Source organism: Saimiri boliviensis, chromosome 17, assembly GCF_048565385.1.
Source record: "Saimiri boliviensis isolate mSaiBol1 chromosome 17, mSaiBol1.pri, whole genome shotgun sequence".
NCBI classification, from domain to species: Eukaryota; Metazoa; Chordata; class Mammalia; order Primates; family Cebidae; genus Saimiri; species Saimiri boliviensis.
In genome coordinates this window covers 16,322,975-16,339,990 of record NC_133465.1, presented here as the reverse complement: position 1 = coordinate 16,339,990, position 17,016 = coordinate 16,322,975, and the positions used below count along the sequence as shown (strand labels likewise).

At 47.4% G+C, this 17,016-nt stretch overlaps 1 protein-coding gene across 2 annotated transcripts; it reads right to left on the bottom strand.

Moving 5' to 3' along the window:
* Positions 1–13,572: 13,572 nt before the first annotated feature.
* UBB (ubiquitin B) lies at positions 13,573–15,457 on the bottom strand. Of its 2 annotated transcripts, none has more exons than XM_010339892.3 (2): positions 15,337–15,457; positions 13,573–14,644 (listed from the first exon to the last, which is right to left on the bottom strand). In XM_010339892.3, exon 2 carries the CDS (start codon positions 14,636–14,638, stop codon positions 13,721–13,723), a length of 918 nt encoding a protein of 305 aa, XP_010338194.2. In that variant the 5' UTR covers positions 14,639–14,644; positions 15,337–15,457; the 3' UTR covers positions 13,573–13,720. The 2 variants fall into 2 exon arrangements, with proteins under 2 accessions (XP_010338194.2, XP_074244338.1); XM_074388237.1 differs by lacking the exon at positions 15,337–15,457 and adding an exon at positions 15,286–15,304.
* Positions 15,458–17,016: the final 1,559 nt, after the last annotated feature.

Sequence of the window (17,016 nt, the reverse complement as noted above, 5' to 3'; positions counted from 1 at the left end):
AAAATACAAAATTAGCCAGGCATGGTGGTACATGCCTGTAGTCTTAGCTACTCAGGAGGCTGAGGCAGGAGAATCGCTTGAACACAGGAGGCAGAGGTTTTGGTGAGCTGAGATCGAGCTACCGCACTCCAGCCTGGGCAACAAAAGTGAAACTCTGTCTCAAAAAAAAGAAAGAAAGAAAAATCAGCTGGTGTGATGTGCCCTCTTTGTTCCCAGAGACTTGGGAAGCTGAGGTGGATCACTTGTGCCTGGGACGTGGAGACTGCAGTGCTCTGTGATTATATCATTGCACACCAGTCTGGGTGACAAAGTGAGATCTTGTCTCAAAAGAAAAGAAATAAAAGGAAAGAAGTTAGTCCTGTTAAGGCCAGGCACAGTGGCTCTTGCTTGTAATCCCAGTACTCTGGGAGGCCAAGGTGGGCAGATCACTTGAAGTCAGGAGATTGAGACCAGCCCTGGCCAACATGGTGAAACCCTGTCTCTACAAAAAATACAAAAATTAGCTGGGCATGGTGGAACATGCCTGTAGTTCCGGGTACTCAGGAGGCTGAGGCAGGAGAATCGCTTGGACCTGGTAGACAGTGGTTGTATTGAGCTGAGATCGCACCACACTGCACTCCAGCCTGGGCAACAGAGCAAAACTCCGTCTCAGAAAAAAATTTTTGGAGAAATTAGTATTTTATATGTGTTGTAAATACTTCTTCCTAGTGTTTTCTTTACAAAATATGTGAAGAGACCGGGCACAGTGACTCACGCCTCTAATCCCAATGCTTTAGGAAGCTGAGGTAGGAGGATCACTTGAGGCAATGAGTTTGAGCCTGGGCAATATGGTGACACCCCAGCCCTACAAAAAAAATTAAAATCAAAATAAACTAACCAGGCATGGTGGCACATGCCTGTGGTCCCAGCTACTCAGGAGGCCGAGGTCGGAAGATCACTTAACCCTGGAATTTGAGGTTACAGTTAGCTATGATTGCACCAATGCACACAGCCTGGGCAGCAGAGTGCGAGCTGTCTCTAAACACACACACACACACACACACACACACACACACACACACACACACACAAAGAGATGCATTTAGATCATAGAGTTGTTTACAAATGCCCCATTAGTATGTGTTAAATAAATTATGATATATACAACAGAAAGCTATGCAGCTATTCAAATGAAGATATATATTTACTAACACAAAACCATGTAAGTAGAAAAATTCAGTTTAAGAAGATAAAAAATAGAAAGCATTACATGGTAACACATTTTTGTTTTGTTTTGTTTTGTTTTGTTTTGTTTTGTTTTGTTTTTGAGACTGAGTCTTGCTCTGTTGCCAGGCTGGAATGCAGCGATGATGTCTCAGCTCACTGCAACCTCCGCCTCCCGGATTCAAGCAATTCCCCTGCCTCAGCCTCCTGAGTACCTGGGACTACAGGCATGCACCAAAACATTAATAAAAAGAAGATAAAATTTATCAGTTTCATCAACAACGGACTTTACTTTTCCCTCTGAAATGTGTAGATGAATTCCTAAAGCAATATATTTATTGGCTGTAGCATCTTCATGTGTCCTCGGTGTTTTTTGTTGTTATTGTTGTTTTGGTTTTGTTTTTTTGTGTTTTTGTTTGTTTGTTTGTTTGTTTGTTTGTTTGTTTGTTTTGAGACAGAGTTTCGCTCTTGTTGCCCAGGCTGGAGTACAATGGCACAATCTTGGCTTACTGCAACCTCTGCCTCCTGGATTCAAGCGATTCTCCTGCCTCAGCCTCCCGAGTAGCTGGGATTATAGGCATGTACCACCATGCCCGGCTAATTTTGTATTTTTAGTAAAGACAGGGTTCCTCCATGTTGGTCAGGCTGGTCTCAAACTTCTGACCTCAGGTGATCTGCCTGCCTCGGCCTCCCAAAGTATTGGGATTACAGGCATGAGCCACCGCGCCCAGCCTGTTGTGGGTTTTTGTTTGTTTGTTTGTTTTTTGAGGCGGAGTTTCGCTCTTGTTACCCAGGCTGAAGTGCGATGGCGCGATCTCGGCTCACCGCAACCTCCGTCTCCTGGGTTCAGGCAATTCTCCTGCCTCAGCCTCCTGAGTAGCTGGGATTATAGGCACGCGCCACCATGCCCGGCTAACATTTTTTTGTATTTTTAGTAGAGACGTGGTTTCACCATGTTGACCAGTTTGGTCTCGATCTCTCGACCTTGTGATCCACCCACCTCAGCCTCCCAAAGTGCTGGGATTACAGGCTTGAGCCACCGCGCCTGGCCAAGCCTGTTGTTTTTTTGAGACAGAGTGTTGCACTGTTCCCCAGGATGGAGTGCAGTGGTGTGATCTTGGCTCACTGCAACCTCCATCTCACGGGTTCAAGCTACTCTTGTGTCTCAGCCTCCCAAGTAGCTGGGGCTACAGACATGCCCCACCATGCCTGGCTTATTTTGTATTTTTAGTAGAGACAGGGCTTCACCATATTGGCCATGCTGGTCTTGAACTCCTGGCTTCAAGTGATCCATCCACCTCAGCCTCCCAAAGTGCTGGGAATACAGGCATGAGCCACCATGCCCAGCTTGTCTTCAGTGTTTGTAATGTCATAAATGTTTCAAAGTCTTGCTACTTTTTTTTTTTTTTTTTTTTTTTTTGAGACGGAGTTTCACTTTTATTGCCTAGGCTGGAGTGCAATGGTGAGATCTTGGCTCACTGCAACCTCTGCATCCTGGGTTCCAATGATTCTCCTGCCTCAACATTGATAGTAGCTGGGATTATAGGTGCCTGCCACCATGCCCAGCTAATTTTTTGTATTTCTAGTAGAGACTGGGTTTCACTATGTTGGCCAGGCTTGTCTCCAACTCCTGATCTCAGGCAGTCCACCCATCTCAGCCTCCCAAAGTGCTGAGATTGAAGGCGTGAGTCACTGCGCCTGGAGTTATGCTATTTTTAAATGTGTTATAAACTTATGAAGAAGCATGGGGGTATCACATGGGGTATTAGGAAACAATTATAATAGTGTTCATTATGTTTGGCAAAGTATAGTCATGTGATATAAAAGGCGTTTGTCAAAGCTACTATTGACACTGGAGTTAGACAGGCATTAATCAGTAGACTTCAGTGGCTCCAGAGTCTCTCTGACACTGGTTTGTCAATCCCTGGAAGAAATACATGCTATTATGGTCTAGGGATTGTGGAATGGCAGGTTTCCTCTTCCTGGAACCTCCTCACCCTAACAAAGTCATTAATTTGATTTCTCCATCCCAACCCCTGACCCCTTTTGTGCCTGTAAATTTGGCCCAGGCTTGGGAGAGGGCTCCAGGGTGGTTTAAAAGCTGCCTGGTGGCTGGAGGGCGAGGCTCAGGCAGGCAGAAGCCCTGATCCTTTGAAAGGACCCTCTCAGAGGTCACTGGGCTCCCTAGGCTCCCAGTCCTACTTGAGGGTGGCAGGACTTTTGAAAAGACACTCATCCAGCCCTCAGAGATGTTAGTCAGGCGATCATTCACCCCCTTGACCAGTTTCACTCCCTTATCTAGGAAGGGCCTCTCTAGGAAGTCCCAGAGATGACGTCTGTGCTGGCAAAACCCGGGGCGTGAAGACCCAGCAGAGGCTGGTTCAGGCTCCTCTCCAGGGACAAGGCTGCCCCTACGGCATCCGGGGTTTCATCCCACTCATCTCATCTGCAAGTCCTGCAAAAGAGAGCGGCTGCCACACTGGCTTTGCATCGTCCAGAGACGCATGGCCAGTTCACCTTTCAGAGCCATGTCATCACAGTGAAAATAGAAGCCCAGAAAGATGCATGTTGACCGGGCCGTTGGTGGCTGCCCCCACCTGGGTGGAATCATTCCGACACATCTGGGAACTCATGCTTGGGGACAGGAAGGAGATAACCACAAAAACGGTGTTGGCTGGGCCCAGAAGCAGGAGGTGGCCGAGTAGATGGTCTCAGAGGCTGCAAGTGGAGAGGAGATGGGGGCAGTCAGAGGCTGGAATAGGGAGCCCCCTGGTCTGTTCCATCCAAACAATTGAAGCAAGAGACAGAGCCAGAACCCAACATGCTAACTTCAGGCAACACACTGTAGATTTCAAATGTGTGTTATGTATAGTTTTTGTTTTTGTTTTTGAGACAGAGTTTCACTCTTGTTGCCCAGGATGGAGTGCAATGGCAGAATCTCGGCTCACAGCAACCTCAGCCTCCTGGGCTCAAGCCATTCTCCTGCCTCAGCCTCCCAAGTAGCTGGGATTACAGGCATGCACCACCATGCCCGGCTAATTATGTATTTTTAGTAGAGGCAGGGTTTCTCCATGTTGGTCAGGCTGGTCTCAAACTTCTGACCTAAGGTGATCTGCCCGCCTCGGCCTCCCAAAGTGCTGGGATTACAGGTGTAAGCCACCATGCCCGGCCCATTTAAACCACTTTTAAGGGGGCAGGGGTGGGGGGAAAAAAAACATTTTTAAGTGTACAGTTTGGTAGCATTAATTAACATTCATTGTGTGTGACCATCATCCATCTCTAGAACTGTTTTCATCTTGCAAAACTGAAACTCTGTCCCCAGTAAACACTAACCCCATTTCCTCCTTTCACAGCCCCTTGCTTCTACCATTCTACTTTCTGTCTTTATGAATTTGACTATTCTAGCTACCTCATATAGTGGAATCATATAGTATTTGTTCTTTTGTGTCTGTCTTGTTTTGTTTAGTGTAATGTCTTTGTTGTTGTTGTTGTTGTTTTTGAGACGGAGTCTCGCTCTTGTTATCCAGGCTGGAGTGCAATGGCGCGATCTCAGCTCACTGCAACCTCCGCCTCCTGGGTTCAGGCAACTCTCCTGCCTCAGCCTCCTGAGTAGCTGGGATTACAGGCACGCGCCACCATGCCCAGCTAATTTTTTTGTATTTTTATTAGAGACGGGGTTTCAGCATGTTGACCAAGATGGTCTCGATCTCTTGACCTCGTGATCCACCTGCCTCGGCCTCCCAAAGTGCTGGGATTACAGGCGTGAGCCACTGCGCCTGGCCTTAGTGTAATGTCTTTAAGATTCATCCATGTGGTAATATGTGTCAGAAGTTGCTTTTTCTTTTTCTTTTTCTTTCTTTGAGACGACGTTTCATTCTTGTTGCCCAGGCTGGAGTAAAATGATGTAATCTCGGCTCACTGCAACCTCTGCCTCCCAGGTTCAAGTGATTCTCTTGCCTCAGCCTCCTGAGTAGCTGGGATTACAGGCGCCTGCTACAACACCCAGCTAATTTTTGTATTTTTAGTAAAGACGGAGTTTCGCCATGTTGGCCAGGCTGTTTTTTTTCTTTTGAGAGGGAGTCTCGCTCTGTCACCCAAGCTAGAGTGCAGTGGCCCAATCTCAGCTGACTGCAATCTCTGCCTCTCTGTTTCAAGTGACTCTCCTGCCTCAGCCTCCTGAGTTGCTTGGAGTTATAGGCATGTGCCACACCCAGCTAATTTTTGTATTTTTAGTAGAGACAGGGTTTCTTCTTGTTGGTCAGGCTGGTCTTGAATGCCCGCCTTGGCCTCCCAAAATGCTGGGACTACAGACATGAGTCACCGTGCCTGGCAGAAGTTCCTTTTTTATTTTTCAGTTTCTGTTCTGCTAAATGAATTTTCTTTCTTTTAAGGCTGAATAATATTCCATTGTATGTTGTACAATCTTTTGAATGGTAATTTCGTAATAATCTCTAATTTTTAAATGCCATTATCTTTGATACAGTAATTCTACTTTTAGTACATCCTGAAGAAATACTTGCACGTTTGTGACAAGAGATATTTACAAGGATATTAATTGCAGTATTGTTTTAATAGTAAAAATGAGAAACAATCTAAATACCATCAGTAAGGAGGTGGGTAAAATATGGTGTATTTTATGTGCCATGAAATATTTTGCAGCAGTTTGAAAAGAATAAGGCACATCTATATGTACTAGAAGGGAAATATCTCCAAGAATGATGGGTATATACTGTATAATTCCATTTATATATAATTTTTAAAGTATGTTTTTATATAACACAAACATACGTGACATATTGAAAACAATCTGGCGGTAAATACACCAAACTTCTAGCAAGTGGCACAGAAAAAGATGCGTGGGAAGAGGACAGCTGGGAAAGGACGGTGAAAAAAAGACAGTGTTTTTACTCACTCTCTGTATATCTATCTGCTGGTTGAGTCCTTACAACTGTATGGTCTTCATAAACAATTAATACTGGGAAAAGAGGAAACATGTGAAACTGAATATACTTGGATCTTGGGGATAATGAGTGCTTTCTTTTTCTGTATTTCCCAAATTTCCTACACTGAGCTCTTACCTTCATAGTTAGCATTAAATAAATTTAAATAAATAACATTATTTAAAGGAGAAAATGAGGCCGGGCGCGGTGGCTCAAGCCTGTCATCCCAGCACTTTGGGAGGCCGAGGCGGGTGGATCACAAGGTCAAGAGATCGAGACCATCCTGGTCAACATGGTGAAACCCCTTCTCTACTAAAAATACAAAAAATTAGCTGGGCATGGTGGCACATGCCTGTAATCCCAGCTACTCAGGAGGCTGAGGCAGGAGAATTGCCTGAACCCAGGAGGCGGTGGTTGCGGTGAGCCGAGATTGCGCCATTGCACTCCAGCCTGGGTAACAAGAGCGAAACTCCGTCTCAAAAAAAAAAAAAAAAAAAAAAAAAAAAAAAAAAAAAGGTTAAAATGGTGTATCTAGTGTGAGTTACTGTGCAGCTGTGAAGGAGGTGAGAGTAACTATGTGGAGATATCTATACACATATGCATGTTTACATTGGCACAGAAGTTAAGAAAGACAGGTAGCCGGGCGCGGTGGCTCAAGCCTGTAATCCCAGCACTTTGGGAGGCTGAGGCGGGTGGATCACGAGGTCAAGAGATCGAGACCATCCTGGTCAACATGGTGAAACCCTGTCTCTACTAAAAATACAAAAAATCTGCTGGGCATGGTGGCGCGTGCCTGTAATCCCAGCTACTCAGGAGGCTGAGGCAGGAGAATCGCCTGAACCCGGGAGGCGGAGGTTGCGGTGAGCGGAGATCGCGCCATTGCACTCCAGCCTGGGTATCAAGAGCGAAACTCCGTCTCAAAAAAAAAAAAAAAAAGTAAGAAAGAAAGAAAGACAGGTATAAATGTGGCATTACAGTGTCCTCACACAGCAATTACCAGCAGTGTTCCTATTACTTTTTTTTTTTGAGATGGAGTTTCGCTTTTGTTACCCAGGCTGGAGTGCAATGGCGCGATCTCGGCTCACCGAAACCTCCGCCTCCTGGGTTCAGGCAATTCTCCTGCCTCACCCTCCTGAGTAGCTTGGATTACAGGCACGCGCCACCATGCCCAGCTAATTTTTTGTATTTTTAGTAGAGACGGGGTTTCACTATGTTGACCGGGATGGTCTCGATCTCTCGACCTCGTGATCCACCCGCCTCGGCCTCCCAAAGTGCTGGGATTACAGGCTTGAGCCACCGCTCCCGGCTTTTTTTTTTTTTTTTTAATGCGGAATTTAATTTCTGTTGCCCAGGCTGGAGTGCAATAATGCAGTCTCGCCTCCCTGCAACCCCTGCCTCCCAGGTTCAAGTGATTCTCTTGCCTCAGGCTCCCGAGTAGCTGGGATTACAGGCGCCTGCCACCACGCCTGTTTTTAGTAGAGACCGGGTATCACTATGTTGCCAGGCTGGTCTCGAACTCTTGACCTCAGATGATCCACCTGCCTCGGTCTCCCAAAGTGCTGGGATCACAGGTGTGACCCACCGCGCCTGGCCCCTCTATTTCCTTTGTTTGTTTGTTTGTGTTTTGGAGACAGGGTCTGCTCTATCACCCAGAAGCTTGAGTGCAGTGGCGCGATCATTGCTCATCCTTTCCAGTAGGCAGGGGCACGCTTCCCCATAGAGGGGTATTTCCGGCGGTAGAAGGAAGAGGGGTCTTTCGCTCGCTCCTCCAAAGCTCCAGTTCCCCAAATCCAGCGTTTTCCGGCAGTAGGCTAGGAAGAGAGGACTCTGCCGCCAGTTTCCCAGGCAGGCCGCCGCGCCTCAGTAGCTGGACGCCCCGGCACCTGGGGTGTCGCGACACCTGGTGGTGACTGTGAAGCGCAATTCCCTCACACATCTTAAAAATCGCGCGCTTCTCACACACTGGCAGGTGTTTTGTTTTTTGTTTTTTTGAGACAAGGTCTGGCTCTGTCCCCCAGGCTGGAATACAGTCGCACAATCACCGCTCACTGTAATCTCGATCTCCCGGGCTCAAGCGATCCTCCCACCTCAGCCTCACGAGTAGCTGGGACCACAGGCCTCCGCCACCATGCCCGGCTAATGTTTGCATTTTTTGTAGATAGGAAGTCTCACTATGTCGCCCAGGCTAGTCTTGACTCCTGGACTCCAGCGATCCCCGCGCCTCCACCTCCCAAAATCCTGGGAATTACAGGCTTGAGCCACAGTGCCCAGTGAGACCCCATCTCTTTAAAAGAAAAAAATTTTTTTGGCTGGGCCCGGTGGCTCAGGCCTGTAATCCTAGCACTTTGGGAGGCCGAGGTGGGTGGATCACCTGAGGTCAGGAGGTCGAGACCAGCCTGGCCATCATGGTGAAACCCCATCTTAAAAAAAAAAAAAAAAAAGAAAGTTAGTTTTTAAATTAGCTTGGCGAAGTGGCAGGTGCCTGTAGCCCTAGCTACTTGGGAGGCTAAGGTGTGAGGATCGCTTGTGCCCAGGAGTTTTAAGGCTGTAGTGAGCTATGATTGTGCCAGGGCACTCCAGACGGGGACACAGAGTGAGACCATGTCTCTAAAAAATTATTTTTTTTAAAAAAAGCAGCACAGTAAGCTGGGCGCGGTGGCTCGCGCCTGTAATCCCAGCACTTTGGGAGGCTGAGGCGGGTGGATCACGAGGTCAAGAGATAGAGACCATCCTGGTCAACATGGTGAAACCCCATCTCTACTAAAAATACAAAACGTTAGCTGGGCATGGTGGCGCGTGCCTGTAATCCCAGCTACTCAGGAGGCTGAGGCAGGAGAATTGCCTGAACCCAGGAGGCAGAGGTTGCGGTGAGCCAAGATCGCGCCATTGCACTCCAGCCTGGGTAACAAGAGCGAAACTCCGTCTCAAAAAAAAAAAAAAGCATCACAGTAAACACCTAATATTTGTTGAGTAAATAAATATATGAAAACATATACAAAAAATTTGCTGTGCATGGTGGTGTGTGCCTGTAATTCCAGCTACTCGGGAAGTTGAGGCAAGAGAATCACTTGAACCTGGAGGGCAGAGGTTGCAGTGAGCTGAGATCGTGCCATAGCACCGCAGCCTGGGCTACAGAGAGAGACTTCATCTCAAAAAAAAAAAAAAAAATGTTGGGCATGATAGTGCATGCCTGTAATCCCAGCTACTCGGGAGGCTGAGGCACAAGAATAACTTGAACCTGGGAAGCAGAGGTTGCATTGAGATGAGATCATGCCACTGCACTTCAGTGTGGGTGACAAAGACTCTGTCTCAAAAAAAGGCAGAGGTTACAGTGAGCCAAGATTGCACCACTGCACTCCAGCCTGGGCAAGAGTGAGAAGCTGTCTCAAAAAAAAAGAAAAAAACCAATCAGATATTTTTTTTTTTTTTTTTTTTTTTAAGATACCGTCTGTCACCTAGGCTGGAGGGCAGTAGTGCTATTTTGACTCACCGCAACCTCCACCTCCTGGGTTCAAATTCTCCTGCCACAGCCTCATTAGTAGTTAGAATTACAGACAATCGCCCCCATGCCCGGCTAATTTTTGTATTTTTAGTAGAGACGAGTTTCACTATGTTGGCCAGGCTGGTCTTGAACTCCCGACATTAGGTGATCCACATGCCTTGGCCTCCCAGAGTGCTGAGATTTACAGGCGTGAGTCACCAAGCCCGGCCCCAATCAGGTAAATTCCAGCGGGGTGCAGTGGCTCACGCCTGTAATCCCAGCACTTTGGGAAGCCGAGAAGGGTGGATCACCTGAGAACGGGAGTTCAAGACCAGCCTGACCAACATGGAGAAACCCAGTCTCTACCAAAAATACAAAATTAGCTGGGTGTGGTGGCACATGCCTGTAATCCCAGCTACTTGGGAGGCTGAGGCAGGAGTATCACTTGAACCCAGGAGGGGGAGGTTGTGGTGAGCCAACTGCCATCACACTCCAGCCTGGGCAACAAGAGCAAAACTGTGTCTGAAAAAAAAAAATAGTATGAAAAAAGGAAAAACCTCAAAATCTACTTTCTTGTTGCACTAAGGAAACTACTCATAAAACTAAGTAATTATTGCTGCACTATGCACAAGATCCTTTCTCAGAACTCACCATGTATCTAAAGCTTCCAATTAGCGTTAGCTCCGTCTGAGTAAAATGGAGTCATGGCTTGTCCCCTCAGATTATTTGAGGAATGAATAAAGTATAGCTAAAATGAACTGTGTCAAGGTCCAGGAAGTCACATGAGATGAAGTTTCTAGAGACCCTATGGGAGTGATAGAGACTGAACCAGAGACTTGTGCAAAATGTTTACTCTATCTACCCAATTTAGAAACGGTCTGACTTCAGTGCTCAGTTACATTGCTGGCTCTTAAACACGGGGGTACTGGTGAACAATGCTGATGCTATGCGGGTGGCAGATTTAAGAACATCTAGAGAGGAGCTGAAATATGCCCCTCTTTACAAGTACTCCTCTATTCTCCTAAAGCAACCATTGTTAACAGTGGCCCACCCTTCTTTGTGATTAGGCATATTTTTTTCCTATGACAGTTCCTATCACCTTCATTCCTTCATTTTACTTATAACTTACTGCAATTTTTTTTTTTTTTGATAGGGTCTCCCATCACCCAAGCTGGAGTGCAGTGGCAAGATCAACACATTGCAGCCTTCACCTCCCAGGCTTAAGTGATCCTACCGCCTCATTTTTTGATTTTTTGTAGAAATGAGCTCTATGTTGCCCAGGCTGATCTCAAACCACTAGATTCAAGCGATCCTCCCACCTCAGCCTCTTAAAGTGCTGAGATTGCACAGGTGTGAGCCACCACACCCAGCCTATCATCTCTTTTGATTAGTAATTTTATTGCAAAAAAATGGCATAGTAAGCACTGCAAAAGTGTGTGTGGTTTTTGATTTTGAGAGACAGGGTTTCACTCTGCTGCCCAGGCTAGAGTGCAGTGCAGTGCAGTGGGACTACCCATAACTCACTGCAGCCTTGAACTCCTGGGCTCAAGCCATTCTGCTTGTTTCCCAAGTAGTTGGGTGTACAGGTATGAGCCACCTCACCTGGCCAAGTTTTTTTTCTTTTTTTGAGATGGAGTTTCACTCGTTACCCAGGCTGGAGTGCAATGGCGCGATCTCTGCTCACCACAACCTCCGCCTCCTGGGTTCAGGCGATTCTCCTGCCTCAGCCTCCTGAGTAGCTGGGATTACAGGCACGCGCCACCATGCCCAGCTAATTTTTTTGTATTTTTAGTAGAGACGGGGTTTCACCATGTTGACCAGGATGGTCTCGATCTCTTGACCTCGTGATTCACCCGCCTCGGCCTCCCAAAGTGCTGGGATTACAGGGATGAGCCACTGTGCCCGGCCTATGGCCAAGTTTTTACATTGTTTTAAGTACTTCGCATGTCATCACAACTACTCTGAGATAGGCGTAATTAACCCAACTTTTATAGGCGAGGAATTTCATATACTGACAGGATAAATTAGTTGCCCAACATTACAAGCAAGTAGTTGAGCCAGATTTGACTCAAGAAGTCTTGTATCCAGAGCCACACTACACCATTAGACATTTTTACAGAGGACATTATCTTTAAAATTGAATATATTTAATTTTGTGTAAATACACTGAGCTGCTCTCATTTTTTTTTTACTTGAGAGCTGACAAAAACTATTTTGGACTGGCATCAGGCCATAGACCAGGCCTCCAATACATATTTAAAGAGCCTTTCCCTGGCCAGGTGCCGTGGCTTACACCTGTAATCTCAGCACTTTGGGAGGCTGAGGCAGGTGGATCACCTGAGATCAGGAATTCAAGCCCAGCCTGGCCAACATGGTCAAAGTCTCTACTTAGAAAAAAAAAAAAAAAAAAAAAAAAATCGCTGGGCATGGTGGTACACGCCTGCAACCCCAGCTACTACGGAGTCTGAGGCAGGAGAATGACTTGAACCCGGGAGGCAGAGGTTGCAGTGAGCTGAGATTGCACCACTGCACTCCAGCTTGGGTGAAAGAGACTACCTCTCAAACTAGGGAAGGTGAAAGGGCAGAAGGGAGTTTCCTGTGGCCTAACACACCCAATATGAGTATAACAAGGGCTATAGGAGTTATGAGCCAGAAACTGTGGGCAAAGAACTGCAGCATCAGAGTGACTAAGGCAGATTACCTAACATTATGCGTGAAACCATCCTCAGGTACACTATGAGTATCAAAGGCGTATTTCTAGATATGCCATTCCTGCATTTGTGTCAATATACCCATGGGTGTTTCCTGCATGCCAAACCACTTACTGGAGATTAACCGGCCAGTGATTTAAAGTCCTTACCCTAAGTATGCACTTAAACCAGCTTTAGTGCCAGAAAACATTTCTCTATTACAAACCTAAAAAAAAAAGGGGGGGTCCCCACACCACTCCCAGTTTTGTACCAAGATGAGAATCATTTACTTATTACAGAAGATAGTGAAAGGGAAAAGACCGAAACCTTTCTTAGTATACCCTTACTCCTTCAAATGTTTTCTATTAGCACTGTGCCTGTATTGCCTAGTGTCCACTGGCACAGAAGCCTAAGAACTGCTTATATTGCCAGACTTACAAAAGGATAAGCATTTTTACAAAATACAGGTAAAATCTCATTTGTTGCTGCAATCTTTTTCACAATAACGTTAAGCTGTTAGTCATTAAGAACCAAGAGTCATAAAGAACCAACTTTAATTTGCTGTTAACTCACCAAGATTAGGAAGTTGTCTTAGATCAGGATACCATTTTAAACATTAAGTACCTTCAGGCTATCTTTCCCCTCAGCCAGTTGTTTTTCATATTCAGTGATTAGTTGCTTCTTGGCTCAGGAGTTAAAACATGCACAGCAGAGACAGAATTATGGTCCCATATTACTACCCAGGTTGAACACTTCGGTGTTAATACACTAGAAAGCAATAAACACACAGCTGATAGTCACCTAGTAACTGTGTAACTGAAAGCAGTTACCACTATTTAAGCAGCCTCAACCAAAACTTTTTTTCTCCAGCAGTCTTTGTTTAGATCTAGGCAGGCACATTTGCTTTCCTTCAATGTAAAAAGATGCCTGCAATCACTTGAGCCCAGGAATGATAAAAGGAACTATGATTGTGCCACTGTACACAAGGCTGGACTACAGAGAAAGACCGTCTTAAAAAGCCTCCATATCCAACAGACTTTAAATTCGAGCTTCAAAAAGTTTGCCATTAATCCAGGATCCTAACTCGTAATGACTTACAGCAAAGAAAGCTCTTACCCCTCAGCACACCCAAGTGTATAACCAGACTTAACTCTGGGCACATTACCAATCTCACAGTTAAATCCCTCCCTCGACATCATTTTCACCAGTTTTAAGAGTACCCAAACATCACTACAGAATCTCATGACAAGACACCAAGTATGCTACCATGCAACAAAACCTTTATTAACATTTTGAACAGCTTCAGCTATTACTGAAACTTGTTAATTTCTAAACTTAAGTTGGGGCAAATGGCTATAATGCAGAGTATTGCCATCACTGGGCACTTCGAATGCAAGACTGAAGAATTAACAGCCACCCCTCAGACGCAGGACCAGGTGCAGGGTCGACTCTTTCTGGATGTTGTAATCAGAAAGAGTGCGGCCATCTTCCAGCTGCTTGCCTGCAAAGATGAGCCTCTGCTGGTCGGGGGGGATGCCTTCCTTATCCTGGATCTTGGCCTTCACATTTTCGATGGTGTCACTGGGCTCCACCTCCAGGGTGATGGTCTTGCCGGTCAGGGTCTTCACGAAGATCTGCATACCGCCTCTCAGACGCAGGACCAGGTGCAGGGTCGACTCTTTCTGAATGTTGTAGTCAGAAAGAGTGCGGCCATCTTCCAGCTGCTTGCCTGCAAAGATGAGCCTCTGCTGGTCGGGGGGGATGCCTTCCTTATCCTGGATCTTGGCCTTCACATTTTCGATGGTGTCACTGGGCTCCACCTCCAGGGTGATGGTCTTGCCGGTCAGGGTCTTCACGAAGATCTGCATACCGCCTCTCAGACGCAGGACAAGGTGCAGGGTCGACTCTTTCTGGATGTTGTAGTCAGAAAGAGTGCGGCCATCTTCCAGCTGCTTGCCTGCAAAGATGAGCCTCTGCTGGTCGGGGGGGATGCCTTCCTTATCCTGGATCTTGGCCTTCACGTTTTCGATGGTGTCACTGGGCTCCACCTCCAGGGTGATGGTCTTGCCGGTCAGGGTCTTCACGAAGATCTGCATACCGCCTCTCAGACGCAGGACCAGGTGCAGGGTCGACTCTTTCTGGATGTTGTAGTCAGAAAGAGTGCGGCCATCTTCCAGCTGCTTGCCTGCAAAGATGAGCCTCTGCTGGTCGGGAGGGATGCCTTCCTTATCCTGGATCTTGGCCTTCACATTTTCGATGGTGTCACTGGGCTCCACCTCCAGCGTGATGGTCTTGCCGGTCAGGGTCTTCACGAAGATCTGCATTTTGACCTAGTTTAAAATAAAACATAAGCGTATCGCCATCTTTGTATCTCTTGCTTTTACATCTAATGTTCTTCAAAGTTAGTAACTGTTCCTCCACAATGACTTAAAATACGTTACCATCTCGTAAACCTTCCCCTATCTTTACGAGACTTAGTCACTTAATATGAAATTCATCCCTCAGGGTTGCAACGTTAACCGCGGAGAATCCAAAACGCTCTCTAAACGAGCATCCACAGCTTTCTCCACTTACTGTTCCGGATATTCAAACTCCCCCGACCGAACTCCAACGTCAGCATGGTGTTCGCTAAACTCAAAACCAACCCGAACCCACAAGACTCGCGAAATAAACATCACGTTCAAACACAAGAAGGGGCACCTTTCTCACACTGGGATTCCCGAAGTGAAGGTTTCCAGAACCACACAGACTACCTTTCTTCCGCCTTCCACCGCGGAAGCAGACGCGACGGGATCGCCACCCGTTAAGCGTCGGTTAGCTTCCGTCGGCGCGCGCGCGCCAGCCGCCCTCACCCTCCTCCCGTCAGGGCCCCCTCTCCCGGAAGGGCCCGGCGCCGCGTCACCTCGCCCTCCCCTCCCCCCACGCCTTCAGCGGCCCACCAAGCTCCGAGAAGCTTCCAGCTTGGCCTCACCTATGCCCCCTCTTCACGTTCCCCCAAGTCGTTAAGGCTGTGGGCCAGTACCTGTTAGCCGACACAACAGTCCTGCGAATCGCCAATCACGCCCAGCCACGGAAGTCACAAACACCCTCACCCGACAAAGCCACTCGCCCCTAAACGCTCCCTTTCGGCGGAGCTCAAATTTATGCAACGTGTGTTGCGTCACTTATCACTTTTTACGTAGGCGCCGTCTCCGTGCGCCGCCGAAAGTAGTTCGCCGCGCCCAACCACCCGCGATGCAGTTAGGCTTTTCAACTGAGCCCCAAATTCCTCATAGTCCTAAGAAAGGATTCTAACAAATTATGTCCCTTCTCTTCTATGCGCTTTTTTTCCTTCTTTAGGAAAATATAAGAAAATTATCAGGCGGATGAATTCGAGTGAAAGAAACCTTCCTCGAAAGCTCTGGAAACTTCCTTGCTGCGCCGGCGCTGATTGGTTAGGCCTGCGAAGGCGAAGCCGGCGCTGATTGGTGGGGGACACAGCGGCTGTGTTGTTGCTGGGCTCCGGATGGTGGGGGTTTAGCACCGACGTTGCTAAGTAACTGAGTGCGCGTGCGCCGCAGAGGGGGGCCTTCCCGAAAGAGGGGATACTTCCGGCGGGCGGAGGAGGGTTCTTTCTTTCTTTTTCCTTTTTTTTTTTTTTTTTTTTTTTTATGAGACCGAGTCTTGGTCTGTCACCCAGGTTGGAGCGCGGCTCACTGCAAACGCTGCCTGCCGGGTTCAAGCGATTCTCCTGTTACAGACTCCCGAACACAGTCGCTCGCCACCATGCCCAGCTAATTTTTGTATTTTTAGTAGAGATGAAGGTTCATCTTTTTTTTTTTTTTTTTTGAGACGGAGTTTCTCTCTTGTTACCCAGGCTGGAGTGCAATGGCGCGATCTCGGCTCACCGCAGCCTCCGCCTCCTGGATTCAAGCAATTCTCCTGCCTCAGCCTCCTGAGTAGCTGGGATTACAGGCACGCGCCACCATGCCCAGCTAATTTTTTGTGTTTTTAGTAGAGACGGGGTTTCACCATGTTGACCAGGATGGTCTCGATCTTTCAACCTCGTGATCCACCCGCCTCGGCTTCCCAAAGTGCTGGGATTACAGGCTTGAGCCACCACGCCGGCTATTTTTATTTTTATTTTTCCAGACGGAAAGAAAATTACCAGGCGGATGAATTCCCTAATAGTTGGCTCTTGTTGCCCAGGCTGGAGTGCAATGGCTCAACCTCCGCCTCCCGTGTTCAAGCGATTCTCCTGCCTCAGCCTCGAGAGCAGCTGGGATTACAGGCATAAGCCACCACGCCCAACTAATTTTTTGTATTTTTAGTAGAGACGGGGTTTCACCATTTTGGCCAAGCTCGAACTGCTGACCTCAGGTGAGCCACCTGCCTCGACTTCCCAAAGTGGGCCACCGCACATCAGAAGCGGGACCCGATGTCGCGACACCCGGTGGTGACTGTGAAGCGCAATTTCCCCTCCCACGTCTTATAAAACGCGCGCCCCCGATGGTCCTGGTGGCTCACATCTGTAATCCTAGTACTTTGGGAGGCCGAGGCGGGTGTCACCGGGTCAGGAGTTCAAAACCAGCCTGGCCAAAATGGTGAAACCCCGGTCTCCACAAAAAATACCAAAAAAATTAGCCAGACGTGGTGGTGGGCATCTATAATCCCAGCTGCTCGGGAGGCTGAGGCAGAGAAGTGCTTGAGCCCGAAAGTCAGA

Coding starts and splice junctions, on each gene's coding strand:
- UBB (XM_010339892.3), bottom strand. CDS start 14,638: ATGCAGATCTTCGTGAAGACCCTGACCGGCAAGACCATCACGCTGGAG.